This window comes from Salmo salar, chromosome ssa26, assembly GCF_905237065.1.
Source record: "Salmo salar chromosome ssa26, Ssal_v3.1, whole genome shotgun sequence".
Classification (NCBI taxonomy): domain Eukaryota; kingdom Metazoa; phylum Chordata; class Actinopteri; order Salmoniformes; family Salmonidae; genus Salmo; species Salmo salar.
Genome location: NC_059467.1, coordinates 4,424,332 through 4,437,178, shown reverse-complemented (window position 1 = coordinate 4,437,178; position 12,847 = coordinate 4,424,332). Strand labels below are relative to the sequence as shown.

General features: G+C 41.0%; 1 protein-coding gene and 1 non-coding gene across 4 annotated transcripts in view; both read right to left on the bottom strand.

The window, feature by feature from the left end:
- Positions 1–7,055: 7,055 nt before the first annotated feature.
- The window catches only part of homer1b (homer scaffold protein 1b), a 179,890-nt gene continuing 174,098 nt past the window's right edge, over positions 7,056–12,847 (bottom strand). For all 3 annotated transcript variants that reach the window (XM_014174926.2, XM_014174927.2, XM_014174925.2), the window contains one exon: positions 7,056–12,378. In XM_014174926.2, coding sequence (XP_014030401.1) covers positions 12,190–12,378 — 189 coding nt within the window. In that variant the 3' untranslated portion in view covers positions 7,056–12,189. The remainder of the gene's footprint in view (positions 12,379–12,847) is intronic.
- On the bottom strand, positions 8,641–8,697 carry LOC123730854 (U7 small nuclear RNA). The gene has a single exon (XR_006762307.1). It is a non-coding gene; the product is annotated as a U7 small nuclear RNA (small nuclear RNA).

Genomic DNA, 12,847 nt, shown 5'->3' with positions numbered 1-12,847 from the left:
TTGTTGGCAGCTTTTCCTTCACTCTGCAGTCCAACTCATCCCAAACAATCTCAAATGGGTTGATGTTGGGTGATTGTCGAGGCCAGGTCATCTGATGCAGCACTCCATCACTCCTTCTTGGTCAAATCGCCCTTACATGGCCTGGAGGTGTGTTGGGTCAATGTCCTGTTGAAAAACAAATGATAGTCCCAAAAAGTGAAAACTAGATGGGATGGCATATCGGTGCAGAATATTGTGGTAGCCATGCTGGTTAAGTGTGGATTGAATTCTAAATAAATAACTGACAGTGTCACCAGCAACGCACCCCCAAACCATCACACCTCCTCCTCCATGCTTCACAGTGAGAACCACACATGCAAAGATAATTCGTTCACTTTTTATTCTGCGTCTCACAAGGACACCGTGGTTGGAACCAAAAATCTCAAACTTGGACTCATCAGACCAAAGGACAGATTTCCACTTGTCTAATGTCCATTGCTTGTGTGTCTTGGCACAAGCAATTCGACCATGAAGGCCTGATTCACGCAGTCTCCTCTGAACAGTTGATGTTGAGATGTGTCTGTTATTGAACTCTGTGAATCATGTATTAGGGCTGCAATTTCTGAGGCTGGTAACTCTAAATTATCCTCTGCAGCAGAGGTAACTCGGGCTCTTCCTTTCCTGCGGCGGTCCTCATGAGAGACTGTTTCATCATAACGCTTGATGTTTTTTGCGATTGCACTTGAAGAAATGTCCAAAGTTCTTGACATTTTCCGGATTGACTGACATTCATGTCTTAATGTAATGATGGACTGTTGTTCCTCTTTGCTTATTTGAGCTGTTCTTGCCATAATATGGACTTGGTCTTTGACCAAATAGGGTTATCTTCTGTATATAGACACAAGATGTATACCACCCCTACCTTGTCACAAAACAACTGATTGGCTCTAACCCATTAAGGAAAGAAATTCCACAAATTAACATTTAACAAGGCAAATCTGTTAATTGAAATACATTCCAAGTGACTACCTCATGAAGCTGGTTGAGAGAATGGCAAGAATTTCCAAAGCTATCATCAAGGCAAAGGGTGGATACTTTAAAGAATCTCAAATATAAAATATATTTGGATTTGTTTAACCTGTTATGGATAGGGGGCAGTATTTTCACGGCCGGATAAAAAACGTACCCGATTTAATCTGATTATTACTCCTGCCCAGAAACTAGAATATGCATATAATTATTAGCTTTGGATAGAAAACACTCCAACGTTTCTAAAACTGTTTGAATGGTGTCTGTGAGTATAACAGAACTCATTTGGCAGGCCAAAACCTGAGAAGATTCCAAACAGGAAGCGCCCTCTCTGACCATTTCTTGGCCTTCTTGATCATCTCTATCCAAAACAGGGGATCTCTGCTGTAACGTGACACTTCCTACGGCTCCCATAGGCTCTCAGAAGGCGGCAAAAAGCTGAATGATGTCTTTGCAGGCCCTGGCTGAAAAACACTAGCGCATTTAGATAGTGGTCAACCAGAGAACAGAGACTGGAGGCGCATGCACGAGGCGACACCATGTTTTTATTCTTTCGTCTTTGAATGAAAACAACGACTCCCGGTCGGAATATTATCGCTTTTTTACGAGAAAAATAGCATAAAAATTGATTTTAAACAGCAGTTGACATGCTTCGAAGTACGGTAATGGAATATTTAGAAATTGGATAGTGTCTTGAACGCACGAACAAAACGCCGCTATTTGGATATAACTATGGATTATTTGGAACCAAACCAACATTTGTTATTGAAGTAGAAGTCCTGGGAGTGCATTCTGACGAAGAACAGCAAAGGTAATCCAAATTTTCTCATAGTAAATCTGCGTTTGGCGATGGTCAAACTTGGTGGTTGTCAAAATAGCTAGCCTGTGATGGCGAGCTATCTACTCAGATTATTGCAAAATGTGCTTTCACCGAAAAGCTATTTTAAAATCGGACACCTCGATTGCATAAAGGAGTTCTGTATCTATAATTCTTAAAATAATTGTTATGTTTTTTGTGAACGTTTATCGTGAGTAATTTAGTAAATTCACCGGAAGTGTTCGGTGGGAATGCTAGTTCTGAACGTCACATGCTAATGTTAAAAGCTGGTTTTTGATATAAATATGAACTTGATTGAACAAAACATGCATGTATTGTATAACATAATGTCCTAGGCATGTCATCTGATGAAGATCATCAAAGGTTAGTGCTGCATTTAGCTGTCTTCTGGGTTTTTGTGACATTATATGCTAGCTTGAAAAATGGGTGTATGATTATTTCTGGCTGGGTACTCTGCTGACATAATCTAATGTTTTGCTTTCGCTGTAAAGCCTTTTTGAAATCGGACAGTGTGGTTAGATAAAGGAGAGTCTTGTCTTTCAAATGGTGTAAAATAGTCATATGTTTGAAAAATTGAAGTTTTTGGATTTTTGAGGAATTTGTAATTCGCGCCACGCCTATCATTGGATATTGGAGCAGGTGTTCCGCTAGCGGAACGTCTAGATGTAAGAGGTTTTAATACTTTTTTGGTAACTACATCATTCCATATATGTTATTTCATAGTTTTGATGTCTTCACTATTATTCTACAATGTAGAAAATAGTAAAAAATAAAGGAAAACACTGGAATGAGTAGGTGTGTCCAAACTTTTGACTGGTACTGTCTATAGAATATAATCCCATTAGATGATTAAGGTGTGGTAACTATAGTTTGAATATCTTTTGTTTGTGTTTTTATTCATTTTTGTTTCATTTTCTTTGACACTTAGGAAGTGATAGAGCCACAAACATGTTCCCCACACAACCACCAGTTAGTGACAGAACACCGCTCATTTGGGGAAGAAATGTAATGATGTATTGCCTGAGTGTTGTGCGTTGTTAACGTCTGCCTAAGTTACTGCCTAGATCCACCAACCTGGACAACGACTATCCACAACCAGGACATCCCGTGGCCATTCTTGTGGGGGTCTGCAGCTTACAGAAATCCTACCAGGGTAAACCAACAGAGGGGGACTGCTACTATGATCCACAAACCAGGACATCCCGTGGTCATTTTTATGGGGGGTTGCAACTTGCAGAATCCTTCCAAGATTGAACCCACCAGACGGGGACTGTCATAACTGTCATGTGAGGATCACAATGGGTCAGATCAGCTTGGCAATGGAGGGGAGGACGGAACTGGTTTGGGGGTTTTGACACATCCATACTGTCGTAAATGTAAGTAGAAGGCTCTTTCTCCCCCTTTAGTATCAACCAAAGGAATGTCTTTGTTTCACAGACAGTTTTCCCTTTGAAACTCTAACACGGTCAAACGTGGATAATGGAACAATATTTCTAGCATAACAATGTGGGGAGTGGTCAGTGTGGAGCTATGGAGAACGAAAGTAATATTGGTCTCTAAAATGGCACCGGAAGAAATGCAGCAGTTTTACGGGCACCCAACCAATTGTGCTATTATGTGGGTTTTTTCGTATTATTTGTAACCTATTTTGTACATAATGTTTCTGCAACCGTATCTTATGGCAAAAAAGAGCTTCTGGATATCAGGACAGCAATCACTCACCTCGGACGAGACCAAGATTTTTTCTTCAACAAGCAGGACGCATAGGACATTCTCCGAGCACCCATTATTTGCAAGTTATTACATCACAGTCATTTGCAAGAGGAAGAAACTCGGGTACAGAGGACACAGAGCAGGGTGCATCATAAGGATCCACAGAAGGCGAGTGGGAAAGCTGCCATTATCGTCAATATTACTCACCAACGTGCAATCATTGGACAATAATGCCCCCGCCCGCACATTGGCTAACCGGGCTATCTGCATTGTGTCCCGCCACCCACCACCAGCCAACCCCACTTTTACGCTACTGCTACACTCTGTTAATCATATATGCATAGTCACTGTAACCATATGTACATGTACATACTACCTCAATCAGCCCGACTAACCGGTGCCTGTATATAGCCTCGCTACTGTTATTTTTCACTGTCTTTTTACTGTTGTTTTTATTTCTTTACTTACCTATTGCTCACCTAATGCCTTTTTTTGCACTGTTGGTTAGAGCCTGTAAGTAAGCATTTCACTCTACACCTGTTGTATTCAGCACACATGACAAATAAACTTTGATTTGATTTTCATTTTGTGATGTCATTAAAAACTGTAACTTGGAAAGTATATCCCCTTTATCTGTCAAGTTATAACAAATGCTTAAAGTATTTTGGATTAAGATAGGAATGTGATTTTAGGAGGTATAAGAGAATCTATCTCCTATAAACTGTGCATTAGTAAGTAGCCATGCCCCAAGTGAGGTCGGAGAGCGTGTCAGACAGACGGAGCCGTCCCCTTCGCCCAGAGTGGGAGCTAAACGTTTGGAATAGTTGGCACTTTGAAACTCAACATGAGAGATGGCAAGCTGCAGCTCATGTCCATCGTGGTCTCAATCCTGACTATCAACACGAGAGGAAGACAAACTCCCCTCTCAGACAATCACTGGTACAGATGATTAGCTGTCCTGAGTAAAATATCTCGAACTCTTCAAACCATCCTACTACCCTTGTCAAATCACTGTAGTACACTACTCTCATCACCCCACTGGAACCATTGGCACGGCTGGCTTATCTTCAAATAAGCAGCTTCAGGAGCAAATGGAACAGAGTGAACTCTGTAGTTCTGGTCAGGACTACACGATGGAGAAGGACACCCACACGTAAATACACTGCTCAAAAAAATAAAGGGAACACTTAAACAACACAATGTAACTCCAAGTCAATCACACTTCTGTGAAATCAAACTGTCCACTTAGGAAGCAACACTGATTGACAATACATTTCACATGCTGTTGTGCAAATGGAATAGACAACAGGTGGAAATTATAGGCAATTAGCAAGACACCCCCAATAAAGGAGTGGTTCTGCAGGTGGTGACAACAGACCACTTCTCAGTTCCTATGCTTCCTGGCTGATGTTTTGGTCACTTTTGAATGCTGGCGGTGCTTTCACTCTTGTGGTAGCATGAGACGGAGTCTACAACCCACACAAGTGGCTCAGGTAGTGCAGCTCATCCAGGATGGCACATCAATGCGAGCTGTGGCAAGAATGTTTGCTGTGTCTGTCAGCGTAGTTTCCAGAGCATGGAGGCGCTACCAGGAGACAGGACAGTACATCAGGAGACGTGGAGGAGGCCGTAGGAGGGAAACAACCCAGCAGCAGGACCGCTACCTCCGCCTTTGTGCAAGGAGGAGCAGGAGGAGCACTGCCAGAGCCCTGCAAAATGACCTCCAGCAGGCCACAAATGTGTATGTGTCTGCTCAAACGGTCAGAAACAGACTCCATGAGGGTGGTATGAGGGCCCGACATCCACAGGTGGGGGTTGTGCTTACAGCCCAACACCGTGCAGGATGTTAGGCATTTGCCAGAGAACACCAAGATTGTCAAATTCGCCACTGGCGCCCTGTGCTCTTCACAGTTGAAAGCAGGTTCACACTGAGCACGTGACAGACGTGACAGAGTCTGGAGACGCCATGGAGAACGTTCTGCTGCCTGCAACATCCTCCAGCATGACCGGTTTGGCGGTGGGTCAGTCATGGTGTGGGGTGGCATTTCTTTGGGGGGCCGCACAGCCCTCCATGTGCTCGCCAGAGGTAGCCTGACTGCCATTAGGTACTGAGATGAGATCCTCAGACCCCTTGTGAGACCATATGCTGGTGCGGTTGGCCCTGGGTTCCTCTTAATGCAAGACAATGCTAGACCTCATGTGGCTGGAGTGTGTCAGCAGTTCCTGCAAGAGGAAAGCATTGATGCTATGGACTGGCCCGTTCCCCAGACCTGAATCCAATTGAGCACATCTGGGACATCATGTCTCGGACATGTCCAGGAGTTGGCGGATGCTTTAGTCCAGGTCTGGGAGGAGATCCCTCAGGAGACCATCCGCCACCTCATCAGGAGCATGCCCAGGCGTTGTAGGGAGGTCATACAGGCACGTGGAGGACACACACACAACTGAGCCTCATTTTGACTTGTTTTAAGGACATTACATCACAGTTGGATCAGCCTGTAGTGTGGTTTTCCACTTTAATTTTGAGTGTGACTCCAAATCCAGACCTCCATGGGTTGATAAATTGGATTTCCATTGATTATTTTTGTGTGATTTTGTTGTCAGCACATTCAACTATGTAAAGAAAAAAGTATTTAATAAGATCATTCATTCAGATCTAGGATGTGTTATTTTAGTGTTCCCTTAATTTTTTTGAGCAGTGTACATTCATGATTTCTTATTTCAAACAGGTGGCGGTTGGTGTGCCAACTATATGATTAATGTGAGAATAATTCTGAAATGATTCAAAGATAAGTGTATTTTCTCTCTTTCTCTCTCTCCATGTGGTTGGGTAAAATACCATATTGTCAGTCTGCTAGGGACCTTTGTCTCTGGTATTAAGTGTGTATGTTATCCTGTTTTCTCATTTTAGTTAGCTAGTAAATAAATAATTAAACCAATTGGTGTAATCCTGAATCATGAGTAAGGCTGGGGTTTTGTAGATGCATGAGGTTACGAGTGTTCAGAATGATGATATGATAAGAAGTAATGATTAATAAGATGACTGTTTATCGACGAAATAGATATATACCTTTTATAGTTTAATTCGGGAGATGGTAACTCTTTAAACAACCCCAAATCCTAATGAGTTAATTGTTACATGATTAATTTAATAGGGTAACAAAACATAGTTAGTGGATGAAATAAATAACAGTAATCAGATTAATGAAAGTAAAGTCATGACACTGTACTGTATACCTTTGACTCGCAGCTCTGGGTAAATTTGACTTTTGGTACAAATCTGGGATCAGCTTACCCTTTCCAAATCAGAATATACACAATTAGAAGGGAACACAAAACTGACCATAGATCAGTGTCTTGGAGCAACTTCATCCTACTCCACCTGGACTCTCACACAGGTCCTGGATTTTGATTGGTCAGTCACTTCAGAAGTGCAACATATTGCAGTTAGAGAATTAATGATAAACAAATCTCAACAAGAAATGCATCCATATGATTGACTAAAACGATCAAATGATGTCTTTATTTGAACATTTAATGGTTTCTCAGACACATTTATGTAGCAATAGTTTTTCAAAAAATAACTTTTTGCCTTTTCTCTGTTTCTCATATGTATTCAAAGCTTAATAAAACCTTGTTTACCGAGTACTGAAGTTGCCTCTCTTTCTGTGAAAAATATAAATTGTGACATGTTTTATTATTTTACCCTAGTTAATTAATTTAAGTATTTTACAATTCCATTCATGGTGTTTTGTGTATTTACTTATGTGTTGAATTTCCTGACATTCTGTGCAATTTTGTCAATGTATAATGAAGGTATGCTTCTGCAAACAGTATCACTACCTCCACCAGGGAAATACAAACTGACTCCATGGCAGTTATAGCCAGACCAAGGAGAGCTATTATGTGTTTATAAAAGAAGCTACACAGTTTAGTCCATCAGCTGTTTTGAAAAATAAAACCCAACAATTTCCCAGTAGTCCATTCTCATGTCCATGGTTCTGTGAATGAAAGAAACAGACAGTGCAGGGAACCCCTGAAATCTAAACCCAACATATTTCTCAACATGACCCAGTGAGCATACAATGTCATAAATATGTAATTGTTGTGGTTGAAATCTGTTTTTACATCAGATATCCAAATGTCTCAAGATGTCTTTTTCAAGAACAATAGAATAAGTCTGGAAAAAGGCTGGACATTTTCTGAAATATACATCAACCAGAATATGTCAGCCTGATGTCATTTCAACCAATGTGTCCCATTGCAAAGCTGGTCAGTCTAGAAACTATTTTAAGAACTTTACTTAAACAGTGATTCCTTCCTGTAGTAATATTATTACAACATGGACATGGCGATTACAAAACTTTTGAAATAGTGTCAATTCTCCATACAATTCGGCAAATTCATCTCCACCACAACCACATATTTCATCACATTTGCTTCAACACACCAGCCGTACACCCTAGCATCATTATCCAAAGCCTGAGGTACGTCTTATTAAATAGCATACTCACTTTTGTTCAAAATTACTTAAATAATCAAAAATATTGCCAGCTTTCTCACAGCTTTAAATACACTCATACTTAACTTAAGTACCATAAGTTACAAAATGGGAAAACAAATTCTTATATCCTCCGCATTATCTCAACAAAGCCTTTCATTTACAGTATAACATCATTCATGTCAAAATTAAGATATTGATTTCTGTAATCCAAAAACGTACAGCAAAGCAACAGAAAATTATTTTGCAGATTTAACCAACTTTCTGGTTACACCCGAGCCCAAGTATAAAGTTATATTATACAGTATGTCTTATATTTAATATACATAATATATACTGAATATAAAAAAATATATAAACTAAGGACAGTTATTTTGTATTCATCGCAGTCCAGGTCCATGGTGAAGAACTGCCCACATGAAAAAATACTATAGTGTACTATGGTATAACAATACTATAGTATTCACTGTAGTGTTTTTTGCAAATTGTAGTATACTGTAGTATTTATTGTAGTGTTTCTGCAGACATTACTGTAGTATTTATTATAGCGTTTTTGTTTTATTATCTTTGACATGGAAGTGAAGGCTTTCTCCTTGAGAAAACCTACTGGAGAAATACTAAAAGAGAAAATGATCCTGCAGGCAGGCAGGCAGGCAGGCAGTTCACCGCTTATGCTCTTTTCCATACCCTGTAGTGAACGCATACTTGACATCTAGGTTTCTCACTTATGGGTAGCACAAATTGGGATATGGGGGTGGGGAATGGGCAGGTATATGCTAATTATATACTACAGTATTTAATTAGTAGTATCTATATCAGGGGTGGTGTCACAGTTTTGCCCCAGCTAACACACCTGACTCCAATAATCACCTAATCATGATCTTCAGTTTAGAATACAATTTGATTAATCAGCTGTGTTTGCTTGGATGGAGAAAAAGTGTGACACCAATCAGGCCCCCGAGGACAGGAGTTGCCCACCCCTGATCTATATAGTATATACACTACAGTGTTTTTTTGCAGATAATACTATAGTATTCTACAGTATACTACAACATTCTATAGCAGAGGAGGCTGGTGGGAGGAGCTATAAGTGGATTGGCTCATTGTAATGGCTGGAATGGAATAAATAAAATGGTATCAAACACATCAAACATATGGAAACCATATGTTTGACTCTGTTCCATTTACACCATTCCAGCCATTACAATGAGCCCGTCCTCCTATAGCCCTCCCACCAGTCTCCTCGGTTCTATAGTAAGTACTACACATGATAATGGGATACTACAGTGTGTGGTATAGTATTCTACAGTTTACTACAGAATTCAATAGTAAGTACGGTAGTATTCTATAGTAAACCATAGTATTTTTTCATGTGGGTGTACGCAGTGTTTCTGAGACCAAAGACTTTTAGTGTGCATCTCTTCCCCTTATTCGCCTTAAAGTGCAGTAGACACATGAATGGTACCATTTTTCTTCTTTCCTTGCACATACGGCATTTATGCTTTGAGCCATATAATAATCTCGAATGTTAAAGTGCCTATGCATAAATGTCATACTATGCTTTTTTTATTGAAGAGTTACATAAATAAACTATTCAACTATCTATCTTCCTAACTACCTATCTGTCTTTCTATGTATATTTTAATAAGTAAAGCACTATATGAGGAATAGAGTGTCATTTGAGGTGCAGTCTTGGTGTCCGAGTCAGACCACTGAGTTGAATACCTGATTGTTCGATTAAAGTGTCTGTCATCTAGAGAATGTCTGGTTTTGCTCAGTGTGTGTACAGGCCTCTGTGTGCATGTGTCTCTCTAGACACATACACACACTCCAACACACTCAAGCAGTGTGTTCTCTGTTCAGGAGGAAGTAATGGTGGATTCAGAACGTGTAAGGTTTTAAAACATTTAAACATCTTTCAAATGAACAGGGCTAACTCTGAACTGCTTGAAACGTTCTGAAACTTTTCTCCAAACCCCAGGTCCAATGTTTCCTCAAATTTTGGGGGGCACTTAGCAACATTGTGAGAATTCTGTGCAACTTCCAGCACGCATTTACAATGAACACTGAGGCTGTACCCTTACAGTTTTAGAAAGTAGCCAATAGGCTATTGTGGCTATTTGAGCTTAATGTAGGCCTACCAACACAACCAATGGAGCAAATCCCATAACATTTTCACATGGAAATAGCTTTTGTTTTCTATGGCCTACAGTAGCCTATATGTGTTGTTCAATGCAGGCCTACATTGCATGAGACTTTTAAAAATGTTTTTACATTGACATGAATTCATTATTTTTTACTTGGTCTGTAACATCATGGGCCAAAAAGGTGATTGCATTGTGTTGTATGACGGAAGAAACCATTTCACAAAATAAAATGAATTATTATTACCATACAGAGAATTAGACAATATAGGCTACCCCTCTGTCTATTGGCTTATTTGCATATTCAAGCCTGACTCAAAGTACATTGACCCTTTAATTAAGACAAAAGCTTTTTACCTGACTGGCTTTTCCACAAGTGCTTGAAATGTAGCCTACAAGGTTTGTGCTCTTGTAGGAAGCAGTAACTCCCCATTTCTGACCTATACTTATCTATAACTGGTCTAATAATTAGCAAAGAATATCAACAAATGTGCACTTGCTTGGCTCTGCACTCTGATCTGAAATCATCTGAAAAGCTCATTCACTCCGTGATTGAAAGACCGCTTGTGGGCTACACCCGACAATATAATTCTACTCTGTTGCGCACTGGTCTTGCCTACAACACAATCACAGACTCAATCTTGCAGAGTTTGATTTGTTTTGGTTTGTTGCATTGGAAATGGCCTGATATAATGTTGATTCGATCACAGGAAAGACGTTGATCTATATAGGGCGAACTCAGTGAATTACAATCTCTTGCATCTCTGAGCACAGCATGGCATTTCTTCTGCGCTGCAGTCCTGGAGGAAGTGCTCGCAGTTTAGAGGGAACATTCCCCAGGTCTCTGGGGTTGGGCTGGTGGAATAAGAAGTGAGGAATAAACCAGTTGGGCTGGTGGAATAAGAAGTGAGGAATAAACCATAAAGACATTTCCCAGTCAAGAGTCAGTTTCCCAACCTCTGAAACAGAGAGGTGCTGGGGCTGCCTTAATTGGCGTCATCTGCACCCAGGGAGCAGTTTTTGTTGGGGCTTAACTGCCTTGCTCAAGGACAGAACAGCAGATATTTCCACCTTGCCGGCTCAGGGATTCTAACCAATACCCATTCGGTTACTAGCCAAATGCTCTTAACCGCTAGGCTACCTGGAGTTCTAAATAAAGCATGACCAATGCTTCTGGAAGATTCTCTTGTGATAGTATGGTATATTATTTTCATATTGCAAAGGTTCAGTCATACTCATGAAGACTTGAATATCAATGTAAACAGTACTCCAATTTACAGCAGCCTTTGTAAATCCTAGGCCAAGGTGTGTGGTTGTGTGTTGGACATGACTCCTGCTCCTGCTCTGTGGGTTTCAGTGGTTGATTTAGGGCTCTCCTGTAGTTCTATGGTTTTCAATAGCTCAGTGTGTTGTAATATGGTGCTGGCAACACTAGATTTGTGGGTTTTATTTCTGCATGGGCCAGATACTGAATACTGTATATGAATTAACTGTAAAGCCGTATTCCTGTGAGTCTACCAGCAAGGATAGCTGTTCTGTCAGTCTGCAAAGGTTGTCATTGCTCAGACATATGTTCAGAGAGTCAGCATGGGGCACCTGTTCTGTGTGTTCAACAGCTGAGGGCAGTGTGGCAGCAGCTGCAGGAGGTTATTTTGGAAGGAGATGGTATAGTTACAATACACCTAGGAGCCAATAAGGGGTGCTGTTCTATGTCATCAGCACTGGGTTATGTTGTTGTGTGGGTCTGGCAGCAGTGTATATTATTGTTCTATGGGTCTGGCAGAAGGGGGCACTAACCTGCGAGAGTGCTGTTCTGTATGTCTAACATTAAGGGGCACTGTGAGCCAGTGGGCTCTATAGGACCTCTATGAGCCATGTCACTCCTGTGGTGTATCTGTGTGTGTAGTTCTCTGACTCTGCCAGTAGGGGTCAGTGTGTCTCTGTGTAATTCAGTGTTTGGCCAGTGGGAGGTGGTGTGTGATTATCTAGCTGCCCTCTATGAGCTTGGCCAAGCTGTCCCTGAGCTCTGTCAGCTCAAATATCTTCCCATCCAGCATCTCCAGTAGGGTCCTTAGGCTCTTCCTGAAGTTCTCCTGCTCTTCCTGACTTTCTTCCAATCGCTGCTCAGCTCCCAGGAGCTGCTCCTCTAACACTCGCCCATGCAACTCCGTCTCCTGTGGAGGGAAGAGAGGGGGGAGAGAGCACGTCTCAAGTCACAAGGCCCAAGTCTCAAGTCGAGTCCCAAGTAGAACGGGTCAAAATATGACTTGTTTAACAACAAATCTTTTTGTAATTATTGAGGCTACAAGACAGCCCTTTTCACATTTTGATTATGAAATTAATTTGAACAACAAATCCCAAATGTCAAGCTTCATAAGTAAACAGTTCATATTCTTGATCACCAACATTTTTTGGAGCTGCAGATGCATATTAATTTATGGCAGTCCTCTCTCCTTACAATTTCACTTTTGCGCTGCACCCGATCCTATAGCATTTCAGCAAATCAGCAATTTGTTCAGTGGTTTTCAAACTTTTTGACACGTGACCACCAAAAAGGAGTGGTTCAAAGCTTGTGACCCCGTGCACGCACATGCACATGTGCACAATCGCTGCGCAAATGTAGGCTGTCATTACAGCCATAAA